A 17,944-nucleotide genomic window follows, 5' to 3' on the forward strand; every position below is an offset into this window, starting at 1 on the left:
GTACCAGTCACTATTAATTCCCCCCACCCCACCCAGGGCAAAATTTTGATTACAATAAAAGTGAAAGCTGCAGCAAAATATGTGATTTGAAAAAAATCCTGAGCAAATAAGGAAGTTTCACTTCTTGCCTACTCAAAGCAAAAGCAACAAGATTTGTTTGAGGATTAAAACAGACTGCAGACATGGAAAATGCCAGGCATAAAGCTTTAGAGATACTTAATACAGTGAAATATAAATGGCAAGTGATCCCAGATTATTTTAGAAAGGGCTGGCTGCAATTTACAGCCTTGATTAGACTGATTACTAAAAGATGAATAGCAAAATAACTTCAGTAATTAAATTTTTGAACAAGAAAAAGATTCTTACTCTTTAAAAACCTGGAAGTGAATTTAAATATTCAGTATTACTTTTACCCTTCTCAGCAGAAAAGCCTGCTGCATGACATGGTCATTTTCTAGGAAAGAAGACAGAACAAGAGTTTTGCAGCCCTTCATGTTTTCCATGGCAAAGCTATGGCCACTTAACTACACCCTCAGCTCCGAAAGCAATAAAACATAATGAAAACTTAAATGTAGCATTGGGGGGGTTTTCAGCTTGAAAAATAGGCAGCTTCTGTCAATATTTTGTGGTGCATTTTTCCCGATACTTCCAAGTCAAAGTTGTCCGAGCAGATGATAACACTGAAACCGATGTGAAATTGCCGCTCTGCATGGAGCAAGGGATTCTTGGAGCTCTTTTCTAAAAATACCTCAGATGAACACCAACCAGAGGCTGTTTCTGCATTTGAGAGACATCCTGTGGCCACTACAGACACTGCAACGTCACTCTACAGCTCGCCTTTCCTTGCAGAAGGGATCATCCATCCATCCATCCATCCATCCATCCATCCATCCATCCATCCATCCATCCATCCATCCATCCATCCATCCATCCCAAGCAGGCATCCCATGCCACCAGCCCCACTCCTTCAGGCACCGCAGACACAGGACAATGAAAACACATGCTTTCAAGTGTCTCCAAGCTCCTATCAGGCTGGTGTTTTTCTCATCTATGTGGACAAATGTGTGAAAGAATTTAATGTCTTTTGGCTGGGTTAAGATGGGTGGGGGAAATAATTCTGTGCTTAGAAAGACTTGGCTGTTTTGTAGTTGATTACAGCATTCAGCCAAGCTGAGGTCTTGGTAAGAGACACCTCCAACCAAACAGGACTCTCCCTCAAGATAAGCAAATAACTGAAACCGCACAACTGTAACACCAGTAGCATTTTACTTTCTGATTTTGCATCCCCGTATGCTTTAATAAAATTATTTTTGTGGTGAGGTATTTCATTATCCGATTTTATTCACCTCATACATTCAGCGTGATCAGCAACTACAAAGAAACATGAACTGTATGAATATTCTGGTTTTATGCCCTGAATTTCATATGGATATTATTAAATGATAACGTAAGGGTATTAATGGGATAAGAACTACAATATTTCTATGCCTTGAAATTCAATGCCATGGCTCCCACAGCAACCATAACCATCGCCACTCTGCATGAATTTTGCATCCGAGTCAGAACACACAGTTCCAAGTGCTCAACACACAAGCAAAAACCAAGCAAAAACATTTTTTTACCTCCAATATCTTACCTGCTAAGTCACAACCACTACAAGATGATAATGGCACCTGTAGGTGGTGATCTCCCAGCAACTGGCAATTAATGCCCTGAACACGGCTGCTGAGCACAGATACGGGATTCAGTGTTGGTACTAACAGAACTTCTTTTTCAGTTATTGCCGGAACAAGTGCCCAGTGTTTGTACCAAAAGTTAAAACATTCTTAGAAGGTTAAAAAAGACCAGTTAAGGGTCTTTCACATTCTTTTGCTTCAAATACCATACTGTTTCAACTTCAGAAGCACTGGGTGAAGAGTCTCCTCCTCCAGGATTTTGCTCTTTTTATCCAGCCCTTTGGCTTGGAGGCAGTACCTGGTAGTACACTGAGAAGAGACCAGTGAAAACAGAAAACCATCGAGTTACACAATTAAGTTTAAAGGTTAGCTTTTTTCTGCTCTTGACAGAAGAAAGAAGTACACACACAGAGAACAATTTCTCAGTCCTGTGTTTCTTGGATTTCTCTAAGCATGTACTGCCTCTGTAATGCAGGACACTGACAGGCCCTTGGTATGAAGGAGTATAACTTTAAAAAAATTCTTATTAGTTGCACTAGGTTGAGCTTTTATCCAAAGCTTACCCCCCTTCCTGGTGGATGTTTCTTCTCTGAAGCAATGGAGTAATAGTCAGTGGTGAAATCAATGAAGCAACTCACTGCTACCGGAGGGAAAAATTTCAGTCAAAGGTAGAATTTTCAGAACCACAATTCATCAGAATATCAGATCAGGGGTTTAATTGGCAGCACCAGTGATGTGTAGTAACATGAGCTTATCTTTATAGGAAAGCTCTAGGGCCTTTCTACGAAAACTTACAGAAATGAGATTGACAGTTGGAAATATGGGAAACTGCAAATCTGTATGTTTAAAAAGAAATGTTAATCTACAGTGTTAAACTACATCTTTCCAAAACTGTATTTAATATTTCCTAAACATCTGCAATGTGAATTAGAAAACAAAAATTTTACACTAGTATGACACCACCCCCCACCCCACCCCCCAATAGGAGAAATACCAGCTAGTACTGAGATTCTCTAAATACTTAACTCTTTAGATTACTAAGAAAAGACATGGTCTTGGATGGCTGGTATCAGAGTGCAAAGCAAGAAACACCCAACCACTCCACCCTTGAAACACAGAGAACACCACTAGTTCATAGATGGTCTCTGCCCATAGCCAGCAAGGTACCCGAGCCCTTCAGGAACCAAAATCAGCACAACCAAGCAGGTTTTAACTCAAAGCAGCTATGTACATACTGCTGCTCCAGACCAGGGCTTAACAGAGAAAATGGTTCTCTGTGTTGGCTGCAGTCCTAATTAAATTGCAATCCACGACAAGGTGTATGACACAGCAGCTGTGGGAAAGACTGATTAAAAGTCTCTACACATCATCCCAACAGGCCCATGTATATCTGAGCTTTAAACTGAACTGGAGATCTCCATTTACATTCCAGATCTGCTACAATCTTTCCATATGACTAGAAGGACTCCTGAACCTCCAACTTAATTTCTTTAACATAAACATGTGTATACTATTTTCAGATATATATTTTTTAATAATCTAATTTATCTTGACAAACAAACACTGCAATTAAGAACTGTAAGATACAATACCTCACTACTCACCTCACTATATTTAATCTTGAAATTTCACTGTAATACAAGAGAAAAAGGTGAACCTTGCCCAAATCTGTACTAAAAATCTTTGAACCTACAAAGATTGGACCAGATGTAGCTTGAATAAAAGTAGTACACAAAACACTCAGACCAGCAGGACTAGCTGTTCCTCTAACCTACTCCCCTCTACTTCTCAATGTGGCTGAGGACCTTAGACCTTGCAGACGTCACACAGACTGAAGTGTTTTAGAAAGCTTAAGTACAGGGAAGGTTTGCATGAGAAGTTCATCTGAACTTGTTTGCTCCCGCTCAGTGTTCAGATTTTTTTAAAAAAATTTATGTATCTTTAAACACTTTCATTTAAGGCAGTCAACTCCCCTGCAACCAAAACCCTAAGAATTTTTCTCTGACTGACCTGGTAACCAAAAGACATCTTTAGAGCTGGATGACATGGGTTTTAGTGATGCAAACCTTTAGTCACAAGCCCATTACAAACACCCCCCAACACACCATTCAGACCAAACATGCCAGTACACAAGTCATGCCATTATGTAAAACCACTTCTTGGTTGCTAGATGCACATCTCAAAACACCTAGGCCTGCTGCTACCTCCTCACCACACACTGACCTCCAATTATTTTAAAAACTTGTCGCTTAAGGAGAGAAAAAACAGCTGCAGTTGTGTAGAGTCATATCAGCAGCAGTGCTGATAAAGCTACACAGATCCCCAAGGAATATGAACAAGTACAAGGCCTGTGTTTGGGAAGAAGTTCATCTTTGGTTTGGAGATCTGAAGAAAGCAGTTTTCCTTTCCAGGCAACTCCTAGAGGCTTGAACAGTGAGCATGCAGTATGCTAAAGAAACAAGGATGTATTCTTGCAACTTGATAATTTTACAAGGCATTTGGGAAGGAAGCTGTTAATCTGTTTCCTATTACATTAAGTAAATTTTCTTTAATACCTCAAACACATATTTACTCTGAAAGAACCTGTTGAGAATGCTTTAAGAAAAATACTTAAATACAAACTTTAAATATCCAAATTATGATACTGGTGCACTTCTTAGAAACAATTACATACTTAACAGGTGAAGTAGGAAGAGAGTATTTCAGAAAACATTTAATATGAAACCTTTTGGAACTTCCATCAAATACAGATTTACATCATTTACCAGAACACTTTTTCAGTTCAGACAACAAAGTGCACTGCCGGGTGAAAAAAAATACATTTGGAGGAGTGCTTAAAACGTAGAAAGTGAAAGGATAGGTGACCATTCACCTGATAAAGTACAATGACTGCCCTGAAATATCTTATTGCTATTACAAAATGGAGTTTTCATGGAAAAAAACCATACTGAGCAGCACAGGCAGAGCACAAAGCCAACTGAACTCTGGTAGCACCTGGAGTTCTCAAGCCATGGCATGATACAGAATATACAGAGAAAAAAATGCAAATTCAGGAATATTTACTACATTTAACAACTATGATTACCCTTTAAACTAGCATAATCAATAACAAGACTTAGGGGGAAAGAGAGAGGAAGTCTGCTGCCTTCATAGACCACAGATCACAAGAACTCACTTGCAAAATATTAAGGATTTTGCATTTTCACCTCGGGTCGAATCTGAACTGTGTACTATGAGTAACTATTAGCTCACTGCAAATTTAAAATGCAAATTTAGGCTCCAGTTTAAAGCACATGTTAAGTACATGCTTGAGTACTTCTCTGAAATATAACCATAAAACATTAATACAAAACGTAGATAATGCAGGGTATTATCTACAGAAGTCCTTGATGACATAAACCGAGTATCAGTAGGAAACAAAGCATGAAGGAATCTCTTCATTCTAGCTTGCAAAATCAAATCCGGCTCACCACAGTGATGGTTAAAAAGCAGGGATCATCCCAGAGTAGCTTCACGTCCTACAGAAAGCTAGCTGGCCCTCAGAGAGTTCACCAAGGGCAAGTTTCCACACTGCACGTTAAAAGAGTGACAGTGGACTCCCTCTGCAGAAGCTAGAGACACAGATGGCACAAAGCCATAAAAAGCAATACAACCAGAACCACGAGGAAGCACACTGGAAGAGAGCTGCAAGGAAAAGTTTTAACTGCTACTGCCTGCGGCTGTAGTTTAGCAATCTGGATGTTAAAATGGAGATCAGTAGCCAATCTGATTCCCACTTCTGGGTTTCAATACTGTGCACGCCCGGAACGCAGGGGACAGCACTGCCACCTGTGCAGCAATACCTCAACATGGCACCGACTCAGACATGGCGACTTGCATCAAAATATGGTCGTTATTTGAGAGTCCTTTTGTGCTTTGTATCAGACTGACCTAGTCTAAGGTGGAGAACTTGCTCTGAAAGAAGTCACTAGTCATCATTTAGCGCATCCTTTTAAACTGCCTCATTCTGTAGAGGAATGGTGGAACAACAGAAAAATGTTCTTAACTGCAATCAATACTCATAAGCCAAAAGGACAAAGATACACTTTTAGTAGCTTAGCAGAAGCAGAAGAATGGAAGCATTTACCCAAATTTTAATGCACAAATCAACTACATTTTAAGATTTGATTCAAACTTAAATAATAAATAGGTGGGCAAAATATAATGCAAGACTTACTCAGTAAAAGTGAATTTTTAATAATCTCATGAGATCTACTTAGAAAACAGGACTAATAATGTTCACAACCATAAATCCAAACCCTTCACACACTTTTTTTTCTTAACACAGCAGTGAATTGTAAACCTGCGTTTACTGGTTATCGCTTCAGTTACTTTAAATATTAACTCAAGTGTTTCCTCCTTGGCCATTTCAATTTTTAGCACCAAAATTAGCCCAAAAAGAGGTACTGGTACAGCTCGATGTTGTAAATGAATTGTTTACATATAATACTTTATATATTATACACACATACTGTACATTCACACGTCCACACAAACAGGAGGCATATTTAAATGAATATATTCTGTGTTTCAATTTGTTGTCAAAGACTTAGGAGCAATGGAAATAAAGCAGAAGGGGTAATATTTTACATAGTAGGCAACTTTAATGCTGTAGTGCACTTATAAAAAAGTCCAACTCTCCCTCCCAGCTCAGCAGCTTTTTTTTTTTTTAATATCACTATTCAGAAGGATGCAGAAGTTATTGCCTAAATGTTATTCTATACATTTCCATTGGAATTCTCAAAAACACTTGAAATTGCTAACTAATTTACAACTTAACTATTTTTCTTGTTACAGCTTTAACTCATTGGCAATTTTGGAAGCAATGTTTTTAAAAGCTATGGATGTTCCCGATATCCGCTTAAAGCGAACTCCATTCAGGGACAGTCTTGGCAGTTTACACACCTCCATCTCCCACTGTACAAGGTTTTCCGCATGCCCATCTCCATGGACACAGAAAAGCAAGAAACGCTCTCTTTGTTCATAGTCACAATTATTGGCATCCAGGACCTTTCGTATTTCCCTCATCATGTCATTGGGATCCATGGAGCTGGTGGTTTTCATGCTCCAGGTAAAACGCAGCGACCGAGGCTTGGCTTCCTTGTTCTCATCCTTCTGATCCACAGCTACATTGCGGCTGAAAAACAGGAATTTATTAGTTAGCAGGGCCAGCTACCTTCTCCACTTTTCACGTTAGTGAAGCAAACTAACACACAACACACACTACCAGTATTAGAGCAGCATCTAGAGGCTCCGGCTGCGAGCAATACCCCGCTTTCCTAGCTGCTGTACAAACACACAGTCAAGGTGAAGCATTAGCGGTTGGGGCTGAAACGGAGGCATGGTACGACAGGTGACACAACTGGAAGTCACTGGAGTCAGGAGCATGAGGGAAATGACCTTGCAGAGGTACAACTACATGCATCACCTACAACTTGATTTTAAGGCAGGTTCTGCTCAAACCCTTATTCTCAGGCCACGTGGACAGCTGGAGATACCAGCTGCGTGCTAGAAGTTTCTGGAACATTCAAACAGTGGCGACTTGTGACAGAAGTGTTCTCAGGCCAGGTCGTGGAGTGCCAGCCCATGGGAATTACCTGCTCATACACAAGGTGGATAAGCCCATGCAGAAAGGTCCTGGGGGTTCCTCCGTACCTCCTCCTGTGCAGCAGGTTGGACACCAAGCACTGGGAGGGCCCATGGAGTCCCATGGTAGTTAGCTGCCAGCAGGAGGAAGGGCAGCAGGACTGGGAGACCTTGACAGGGGTCACCCACCTACTACCCCAGGGCCAACATGTGCCACCCGGTTCTGGGCTGGTTCGGTTTCACTCTGGCCTTTCTGCACTGTGGGTGTTTGAGATGATCGCTAGAGATCCACCACATTGTAGGCTACTGGGGTTACCTTCAACAGGGAGGAAATACTTTGTTTCTAAGTTGGCCAGTATTTTTTTTTTTAATATCAATGACTGATAGAGGTAAAGTGACAAAATCTTTTGCTGGTACAAGTTATGCAGCTATGCCTTTGAGGCTGAAATGGAGGAAGGAGTTGTAAGTCACTATTAGACACCACCTCAACACTGTTAGTAAAGATTGTGAATAAAAGGGTTACTGTTACTGTCACAGTTTTAAGAGATAAAGCACAAAATACTGAGGCTGCATTTCCCAAGTCTGAAACTTTTTTTTTTTTTTTTTTTTTTTTTTTTTTTTTTGCATTTAAAAAAAAGCTTTTCCTTTGGTAAGGATAAAGTTATACAGGACACAGAAAAATGTTCCAGAAATTTCTAGTTAGCAATAATTCTTCTACTTCAGTTAAAATCAGTGGTCATGCAGCTAAAGAATAAGGAAAGTCTTTATATAAGAATAAGAGAAAATGTAACAGATTTGTCTTATGAATATTTGCACACTGTCAGTCAGCTCTTTAAATTTACTTGTCCTCAGGACACAAGACTTAAATATATTGACCATCATGCTTAAATATTTTCTGAAAATACCTAACCTAACTGACCCCAAACCATGCAGTTTAGGTCTCATGTTGAGCTTCAAAGTTCAATTTACAAATATTAAGTCAGGCTTTTCTTGAAAATAGTTGGCAATGAATTTCTAGTTACACAGTGCTTTACTTCTACCACCATTAAGCAGACAATTATGAAAAAGTTAAAACAAAAAGTGATAGCAATCTCAAAACTAACTAAACAAAATCTCAACCTATTTCATAGTTTTATCTTCTAATAGAAAGGCCTCCTGAAAGCCACAGGATTATGCTGTCAAATCCAGCTACATTATTTGCCAGATGTTATAAAATTCAGCATATTAAAAAGAGTATTTTGTTTTAATTAGTAAGGCTGTAAGGTGACAGTGGGAACACCAACTTTGATTCAAGGCTCATTTTGTTTTGGAAAGCTTTTTCTACTTCAAAACAGTTGGCAGAACCAGCACAAGTTTGATCATTTCCAGTATTTTTTGATATGTAGATTTTTGAATAAGAGTATAACATGAAAAATACTGTTTATCTATCTGTGATTTTGGAGATAAAAAACATCTTGTCATCCTTCAGTGGTTATCCCACATGTTTGTAGGCTCAGTAGAGACCACTTACCTACACATCTACGAGACAATAGCAAATTATAACGACTAAAATGCAAAAAAACACACAAGGGAAAAGGCAACAGGTAAGATGAAAGTTTAGAACCAAGTCAGTCAGTGCTTTAATGCCATTTTGCAGACAGAAATGCTTCTATGTTTAGTTTCAAAGCCTTACACAAAACAAAAGCTGCTGCCTGAAGCCACTATGCCACATAATCAAGGGGAGAAAGGTTCAAACTCACCTAAGTAGTAACATTTTAAACAAAAATTTTACCCTCACCTTGAGCCCTCAAATCTCCCGTTCCTCTCATATTCAGTCGGGAGCCTCATTGAAAAGAACGCAGAAGCAAAAGGAAGTGGGAAAGAGAAGACAAATCTTACACTACAATAGACAATATCTGAGTAGTTGCTAAAAGATACTGCAATCATACCAAAGGTGTGTTAAAATACAAAGCAACAAAGACGTAAAGAACTGCGTCGGTTAGACCAAATTCAGAATAACATATCGACAAGCCAAATGGAAGTCTATAAACTACAGTTTTTAAAAAGACCATAACTAATTTTTACAATGTATATTTATACATATTAATACTGTAGAACACTAACTCACTGAATAAAGTTGAGCTTCTAAAAGCAAAAAATCTGAAACTAAAGTTACAACTTACATATTGAAGTTACCATATTATTTAGTAAATACCTCCTAAAAGAGAAGTAACTCCCAATCACTTTTAGGCTAATGATATTTAAAAGTTTTACATGGGAATACAAAATATATCAAAAAAAATACCCTATTTACAGGCAAGTCTGGTCACCCTGTGTGTTTGCATGCACATCAGATCTAAGGTATTAGGTGTTTAAACAACACCAGACACCTTAATGCAAAAGAACAAGTTGCATATACATTTTAACAAAAGTTTAGAGGTAAATTCAAGATTTCTCAAGCTGTAGTAACTCCATCCTATTAATTCCCACACTGACGCATCTTCCACATCTATGAGTAAGCTTAAGTTTTATGTCTTCTTGAATTGCTTAAAGCTACATCACTGATCATTACCATTTTTAAAAAGCCCAGTATCAAGCACAATTAAGGGGAAAATCATCTTCCTCTACCTTCCCATTATTGCAGTACCATGGTTCAACATCTCCGCATTAATTCTGCTCACAGGGAAGCTGCCTTTATAAGGCTCTGACCAAGACTACCCTGAGCTAGTACATGGCTTCACTGAATTACATAAATTAAAGCAGTTTGGTTGACAAGTGTCTAGGCGTAGGAATGTAAGACAATAAGTTTATTTTCTGATGCACAGCAGTATTTATATAAGGGTGTGTGGGGTGTTACAAGGCTTAATTCCCTCCTTCCCTTCCTTTTGAGGGTTGCAGTGAGGAAACAGGCTTGTAAGATGACTCTGTGCAGTCCCTGTCACGAGGGCACAGGACCTGTTCTAGCACCGTGAGGAGCATGGTGGCAAGCACTTGGGAGCTACAAGGAGCTACTGGGCCTGCTCCTTGTTCAAAATTCACTATTCATTGCAACAGAAATCCAATTAATAAAGCGGTAAGTCACTCAGCTGCGAGGTGCTTGTCACAACAGCATGCGATCAGAACCCTGCTCTCTGAGGTACTGTGCAGCATGGCATGATGGGGTCTCTGCTAGGAAATGTTTGCAATTGACTAATGAACAGCTGTCACAAGCAAAAAGGTTAAGGAAGATAATGAAAAGAAAACAACTGACAAGTCCTCAACTAATTCTAGCACTTCAAAGTGGGTTTTTAATGGTAGTTGTTTTCATGAGATCTTGTGCTACTTTATCTATGGTGAATACAGGAGAAGGTGGAAAAGTATTTTTAAGGTCTGAGTATACAGTCCATGAACTCTTCCTTTGAGTCCTACAACTCAGTAGGACTGAGAAGGGGTAGGTGGGAAGAGAGAAACCATCATGTGCACCAACTGAACAAATCCATGATCTGGGAAAGGCTCATTTTACTGGGCAAAGCAAGCAACAAAGTTTGAAGACACTGCTCAACTGAAAAATTGAAAGTACTTGAACTTTAAAGACCCTACTGTGTTCCTATGAAGCGGATGATGGCAGCTTTAAGAACTGCAAGAATTTATGGATTATGGTGTTTTGGGGGGAGTTTTGGGGGTTCTTTCTGAAACTTGCCAAAGGCTGTAGAGAATGGGAGCATAACCAGTCTCCCCAACAACACATAATCTTACTGTTACTGGAATCTAGCCAGAAAAGTCTGGGAGGAAAAATCCCTTAAGGAGGTTCTTAGACCCCTTTTAGGTTGAAATTAATTCAACCTCTTCAGTTTCCAAATCACTGTACTCAAAATGTAAGAAAGGTCATTATTTACAAAATACCTGCCACTTTGATATAATAAAGTCTTCCATGGAAGCCTCTCAGAAAATCCATATTTTGTTCAGTTTTTCCATGCATCAGTGTTCCATTCATTTAGCACGAGGAACTGCATTCGGTGACGTGCACCCTCAAATATGAGCCATCATGCCAAGCTTTGGAGAGCTCTGCCCGTCTCTCTAGATGCTCCCTCCTCACGAAGGACACGATTATGGTCCAGTTCTACCAGCACTGCTGCTTTGGGAACAGACACTTACTGTACTGCCAGTATTGTTTCAGTGGGTCTGCAAGTCAGATGCAGCCCTGAGGCCTCCTCATTGCTAACAAAATCTTTGCTTCTGCACGAACTGCAAATTGCTAGTTTATGCTCTAGATTTTCTGCTTTTGCTTGTATTTTTACATAAATTAATTTTACGGACCAAGACACTCCTTGGTCTTGAGAATGGAACAAATATATAGGAAAGTTATGTTCTCATTTGTCATGCAATGCCTATACACCATCTCCTTCACGGTTTGTGAAAGGCTTTCAAAAATAAGAATGTTTCCATACATCTGTCCTGAGTTATGCTGTGTATTCTGTTCTTTACATCTTTGTACACTCTGTGTTAAAAATCCAAATAAACACAAAGAGAACTATCTAATAAGATATAGAAAAACAGCAAAAAGTGAGAGATGGTAAAATAAGATCAATTTATGGAAATGAAGAAAAGATGCTGCAATAAAATCCAGAACATAGAAAGTAATTTTTGTTGTCAGAAAAAAGTTAGACTTCCACAATAGGCAGACTGGCAAGGACAGTGCATGGTACAAGAGATATTTTATCCCTCTGTGTACTGAGGTAGTTTAAAAAGCAGCAACTGATTATCTACTTTTGTTCAGCTCCCTAGAATGATGTTGCAGTACTATATATACACGTACTATTGGGTTACAGTAGTTTTTTCAGTGTCAAAGACAGTGAGCTTAGGTAAGACTCACAGCACATAAAGCAAGAAGAAATTGCCAAAACTCCCAAGATTTCAATTTAATTTTGTACCTACACACAGATCAGGTATGGAGGGACACCACGCACACTTAAAACAGAATTTTAAAAGCACAGTCTGGTCCTGTGTAGGTGGTGTAAGACTTTGCAAATCTCTTATTCAAGACATATTCATGGAAGCAGTAGCAGCTATTTCCACAACAGCATAAGATTTCTGGCCTCAAGTCAAAAGAAAATTTTAAAAAATTTAAGAATTACCTTCAAGTCTCAAATTTGAACAACAACTACCTAGTTTAAAACTGTATTCATATTAGCATCTTCTATCTTTCTTCAGAGCAGCAGGATAACAAACTCATATATATCCAGTTGTGGAGGTGGCACAAATCACTACCCTTTGTTTCAAATGCAGTATGACTACAGAGAGACAAAAGCTCCCTCTTACAAAGCAGCATGTACCTCACAGTTTATGACGTACAATGGGTTAAAACTATTGCCACTGTTCAGTTTCATCTGTACGTTGTGTTGGATGGTTTCTATCCTTAACAGTTGGTGCATGTTCCTTTTCTCAAGTCAGCTGTGACAATGTCAGCCAACCCAACCAACACCAGTTCTAAACATAGTTGTGTTTGGAAGTACTCTGATTATTATTACCATGGCATGGAATTTGCTCATTTAATCAGGTAGGGTACCATTAGGCTCAGACTGTACATAATAAACCCAAATTTAGGCATCAATTTACATATCTCAGGTCCCCCTAATCTAAGTATTTCCTTGAATTGGTCTGACAAACTCCAAATGACAGTCGCATGCGTAGCCTTGCATTTTGATAGTTCAAACAGATGTCTGGTTTTTGGCCCCATTTTCTTATTTTGATCACAAGTTGGGAATTGAAAGTATCACCCTTCAAGAAGCTCCAAGATATGATAAAACTAAACAAAGTATTATAAAATTCTAATTGAAAATTTACCTCCAGATTAAAATTGTATAATCAACTTCCATTAGACCTAATGGATTAATAAGATAAACAGCAGCTTGATTCATTCCCAAACTGTAAAACTAAATTCAATCCTTTAGGCTTGAAATGTGAACCAGATTTCTGAGCTGTTCCCTTTTGTTAATAAATTTGCATAGATGTTATACTTTTTGTTTATAACTGAAGTGCTCTATTTGTACTTCAGCTGCAATTCACTTCAGCAAAAGCATCCCATTTTAAAATAAATATACAGGCATTGCATCTTCATCCAAACTTTCATACAGAACAGTTAGATTCACAGCTGTGTTCAGTTTCTATTGTAACTACAGACAACACTTCAAACTGATTTTTTAATAAAATATAAAACAAGGATAAGAGAATGTAAATTTAACATCACTTACCTTTATTTGCTTGTAAACTTATGTTTTGTTTATACTTTCATCAATGTTATCAAACACCTCATTCTTCAAACATAAGCATGCTAAGTGTATTAGTACAGAGAACAGAATTACTTTGGTACTACCAACTCTATCGAAGAAAGAGGAATTCACAAGGCATGCTCAGCATCTTGTTATACAGGTGCCACAGATTCTTAAGTATCATCATGAGTTAATGGATTTATTCTATGCTTTCCTCTCAAGAAAGAAAGTATTTAGTTCTCAGCAGAAAGTTTAGTTTTCAGAAAACCAAGGCTAGAAAGCCAAATCTGTTGTTAATTGCAGGAGCCACTTTTGTTTAAATATAAATAAATCCTACCTTTTGATAAACCTGAATGACATGTTTCTAAAAGAAATTAAGCCAAAATAATAATTAACAAAAAGTTTTGTACAAAATAAATTGAAAAAGCTATTTAGAGTGAAACATGCAAAAAAGATCTCATTTAAAACGCACAATGAAATTACACTTCAATACATTCTGAGATTAGGCAGTTGACTTAGGGTCTGAAGAGTCAAACTCTTAGCACTACTATTCGTAAACTTGATTTTCTGGGAAATATGCCACCAGTAGTTATTGTGAATTAAAATATATACTGGTGTCAAAACACTTTAAAACTCATGATCTGCAAGGTCATATAAAAATATGTTTGGATTTTCTTCATGTTATTTCAAATAGCAAAAATTATTAATTTTACTATAATTAGATCTTGAGTATGTTGTTAGGTTTCTTCCTTCATAAGATTATGTCAGCCATGTTCTGTCAAAAACAGTCTTTAATATTTAGTTAATTTAGTGGCAGAAGCTGTAACAATTGCCTACACCAGAACATAAGTAGTTCATAACCAGAAGAATCTGATTCCCCATAGCAAGCGCTAGATTAACAGTTTTTAAGGGTTTTTTTTATTTAAAGACAAAAAACATAACCATCTCCTCTGATGGCACTATCCACCTCCTTAGTAGTTCGTACAGCACCTAGTATAACAGAGACAAAACTATAAGAGCTTCCCCAAGTGCAAACTTAACCATCTGTAACAGTGCTATTGTGTTACAACTGCCTGTTACTTAATCAAGTCCAGATGGAATTTAAACTATTGTCAAAAGTAGTGGGGAAAAACTTCAAGAAAACCACACTGCACTGCAAAAGTTGGAACTCGGAGGTAATGATAGAAGTTTGAATGCTGCCTAAACAACTGAGTGAAAAGCTTACATGTTCACAGTTTGAGTGTCCACATTTGGAATGTCAGATGGAAAATTAAGTAAGGATATTACAAACAAAAGTACAGAAAGAAAGATGTGCCAAAAGGATATGTCTGACTAAGCCTTCACTTGACAAAAAGCAGATGACTTAACCCTTAAAAAACCCTAATATTTTATCACTCGCTCTCAACATAAAAAAGAAGAAAAAAGAAAAAAAGAATTCCATACAGCACAGTATTTCTTAAGGAAGTGTTAGCTGCAGAGAGCTGAGCAGGGTTAAACATTTACCAAAGGCTAGGCTGTCACATTTTTGTTTTTCACATAAACAGCTTCTGCATTTTTAAAGAAATTTACTCTCTAAATTGAAATCAGCTAGTCATGAAAAACTGGACTTTGGCTTAGCATTATTTTGTAGGAATGGGAGACTATGAAGAGGATGCTGAGAGGGAGGCATGTATAGTCACAGAACAGACTGGAAAGAAACAGCTTGGTGCTGATGTGATATAAGCCTAAAACAAAAAGCAAACAGGCCAAGATCAGAATTTTATATTCCAAAAAATTTCACATGATGAGGAGGGTACAAAAGCATGGAGATTATCTTAAGGTGAAGATAAACAAGCCCTCGCTTCTGCAAACACAAGTTGTGGATATCAGAGTGGTCTGAAGTATGCGGTATGTGAACTGACAGGTTTTAAATACAAAAGGAAAATAGGTGGTTTTCAATTTTAGGGTTTGTAGGAACTACTTGAAATGATGTATGGATTGAAACTAGAAGTCCAATTAGAATAAAGACTATTAGGACAGGAACAACACCTGCTTAAACTAGGCTTTGACTAGACCAACACACCTTCATGCCAAACCCAGAATCTGCATATGAACTAAAGGTCAAAACAAGAGTAAGTTTTTCACAGCTTGACCAGACTCCTGCCTAGACTGAAACCATAGTACTGCCATTATTTTAATATGACCTATGCTAGCACTACTGCCAAAAGATGCCTTTGTTTCCTGACTCTATCCTTTAATCTGTGATATTTCTATTCATGAGTTGTCAGCGAGATTATTCTGGAAACACCGATAGCCTAAGTGACTGGGAAACACAACCTGAGCTTCTAACGCTACGTTAAATATCACGACTGGGATCCTAGTTTATGCCGCCTACAGACAGACCATGCAGTCAGAGTGAGCAGCTTTTGAGCTGAGCTGAAATGTTTCGGCTCTGCAGCATTTGTACCTCAAGACATGAGGATGAAGAGCACAGAAGAAATAGCACAGACCAAACTGTCTCACTTTTTATCCCATTTGATTCTAGCGCTAAAAACAAATGGCTTCTGTAACCAAAAAGAACTATAAAAAAAAAAAATCATATGCCAGTGCATTTTAAGATGCAGAAATTATTGAGCCATTAATCAGAGAATGTGAACAAAACCACCTAAGCAATGTACTACGTATTTTTACTACCTGATAAAGAGGAAATGTTGCATTACCATTTTAAGAGGCTTACCTTCTTGTGAGTTTTGAAGTTAGTTTAGTAAATAGATTAGTGGAACCCCTGGTTCGAGTCTGAGAGAGTGGTGTTGCTTCATGGGACAGACTGGGGGAGGCTGGCGGTCCATTGTAGGTAGCAGTACGTCGCTCTCTGAGCTGGCCGTGGAAAGTGCTCCGACTAGCCGTTCCTCTGGGGAAACGAATACGATCAGGTGTGGTTGCACTGCTAATGCTGTGAGTTGAAGCAACAGGAGTTCTTTGATCGGGAATAGTGCTAGAGCAGAAGACAAAAAACAACGCTAGAACTTCTTTACAGAAGCACTACCACAGGTTCTGCAGGAAACACAAAACACTACATTCTACAGTAAAGCATAAGCACACACTTTTATATAGGCCGGGGTTGGAAATATCAACATTATTACAGCACCATATGGAATCAAAACTTGTAAGAAGTTAGGATTAAAAGGCTGCCGAAACAGAAACCTACATAGGCAGAAAAATGCAACAGGAGTATCCTGGAAAACACCAGATAAACTAGGCATACAATGTTTCACTGAGAAGACTGATAAAAGAATAGATGAGTAAGGTTTCCTCCCAGGAAAGAGAAGCAATAGGTAACTTTAGAGTCTCTCCCTCCACGTTCTAGATATATATCTTTGAAAATCTTGCTAATTTGAAAGTATCCAACACAAAATTCTCTACAAGCGAACCACTCCAAGTAGTGAAGTCCTTCAGGATACACGGGTAAAGTCTCCCAGACTTTGACAATAGGGAATGTCCAATACTCCTAACACTAAGAAAAAAATTAAGGTTCATTACTGCAGGATTATGTCACAGACAGCCTGACACACCACAAGACAAATGTAAACAAGACTAAAAAAAAAAAATGAGGAAACACACATCTTGTGGGCAATATGTACTAGAACAATCTAGGACTAAAATTCCACAGCACAAAGTTAAGAAGCAGTGGGTATAAGTTAGTTTCACAATGATTTCAGGTTCTTACATAGGCCTGAAGTTATCTGCGCCATTGTCTATTGGAGGCAACATCATCTTCGTGTGCACTGAGGCTGACATGGACATCGACTTCTGATGTCGCAGCCGAACACTGGAGAAGGATGTAGTACAAACTGAAGCAGGGCTAGCTGCGTAAGCGAACATTTCTGTCAGGCTGTGAGGGGGTTTGGGTTCAGGCAGAGGCAGAAAGAAGAGCATGATGGACCAACAACAAACTACTGCATAGAAAAAAAGCAAACTTTTCCTTCTATTAGCTGATTTATGAAAGAACACGAACTCTTAACAGCCCTCTTCTACGTAAACAGCAGTAACTACACTACACTCCCCTTAAAAAGTTTCCTCACTATAGCACTTGACATCTATGAAGTGATCATTCTCTTACCATTAGCATTAGTTTGCAGGATACCCTCCTTCATGTACAGAACCTGAATGTACTGAACCAGTGTTCTGTGCCAAAGCACTAGTATAAAGCACTGATGTAACTCATATTGGTCTTAACATTAAAAAAAATGCATTAAAAACTGCACTTTCCGAAAGACTGATGATAGCTCCATTACTGCAGTGAAATACTATGTTTTCAGAATGCATCAATGTTAAAGAGAAATCAGTGTAAGTCAGGCAAGCTGTCCAATCTCCATCTACATCTGATAACTGAGGGATTTCACACAGGCACAATCAAAAACATCATCATGATCTTTA

At 38.4% G+C, this 17,944-nt stretch overlaps 1 protein-coding gene across 17 annotated transcripts in view; it reads right to left on the reverse strand.

The window, feature by feature from the left end:
* Positions 1-1,323: 1,323 nt before the first annotated feature.
* The window catches only part of MARK3 (microtubule affinity regulating kinase 3), a 58,113-nt gene continuing 41,492 nt past the window's right edge, over positions 1,324-17,944 (reverse strand). For 2 of the 17 annotated variants that reach the window (XM_026849447.1, XM_026849445.1), the window contains 5 exons: positions 17,235-17,399; positions 16,245-16,502; positions 13,866-13,892; positions 9,079-9,123; positions 1,324-6,852 (listed from right to left, as the gene is read on the reverse strand). In XM_026849447.1, the coding sequence (XP_026705248.1) occupies positions 6,507-6,852; positions 9,079-9,123; positions 13,866-13,892; positions 16,245-16,502; positions 17,235-17,399 (841 nt within the window). In that variant the 3' untranslated portion in view covers positions 1,324-6,506. The remainder of the gene's footprint in view (positions 6,853-9,078; positions 9,124-13,865; positions 13,893-16,244; positions 16,503-17,234; positions 17,400-17,944) is intronic. The other 15 variants (XM_026849450.1, XM_026849442.1, XM_026849449.1 and 12 more) reach the window with 10 other exon arrangements.

This window comes from Athene cunicularia, assembly GCF_003259725.1.
Source record: "Athene cunicularia isolate RWA chromosome 5 unlocalized genomic scaffold, athCun1 chr5_part1, whole genome shotgun sequence".
In the NCBI taxonomy this organism is placed as follows: domain Eukaryota; kingdom Metazoa; phylum Chordata; class Aves; order Strigiformes; family Strigidae; genus Athene; species Athene cunicularia.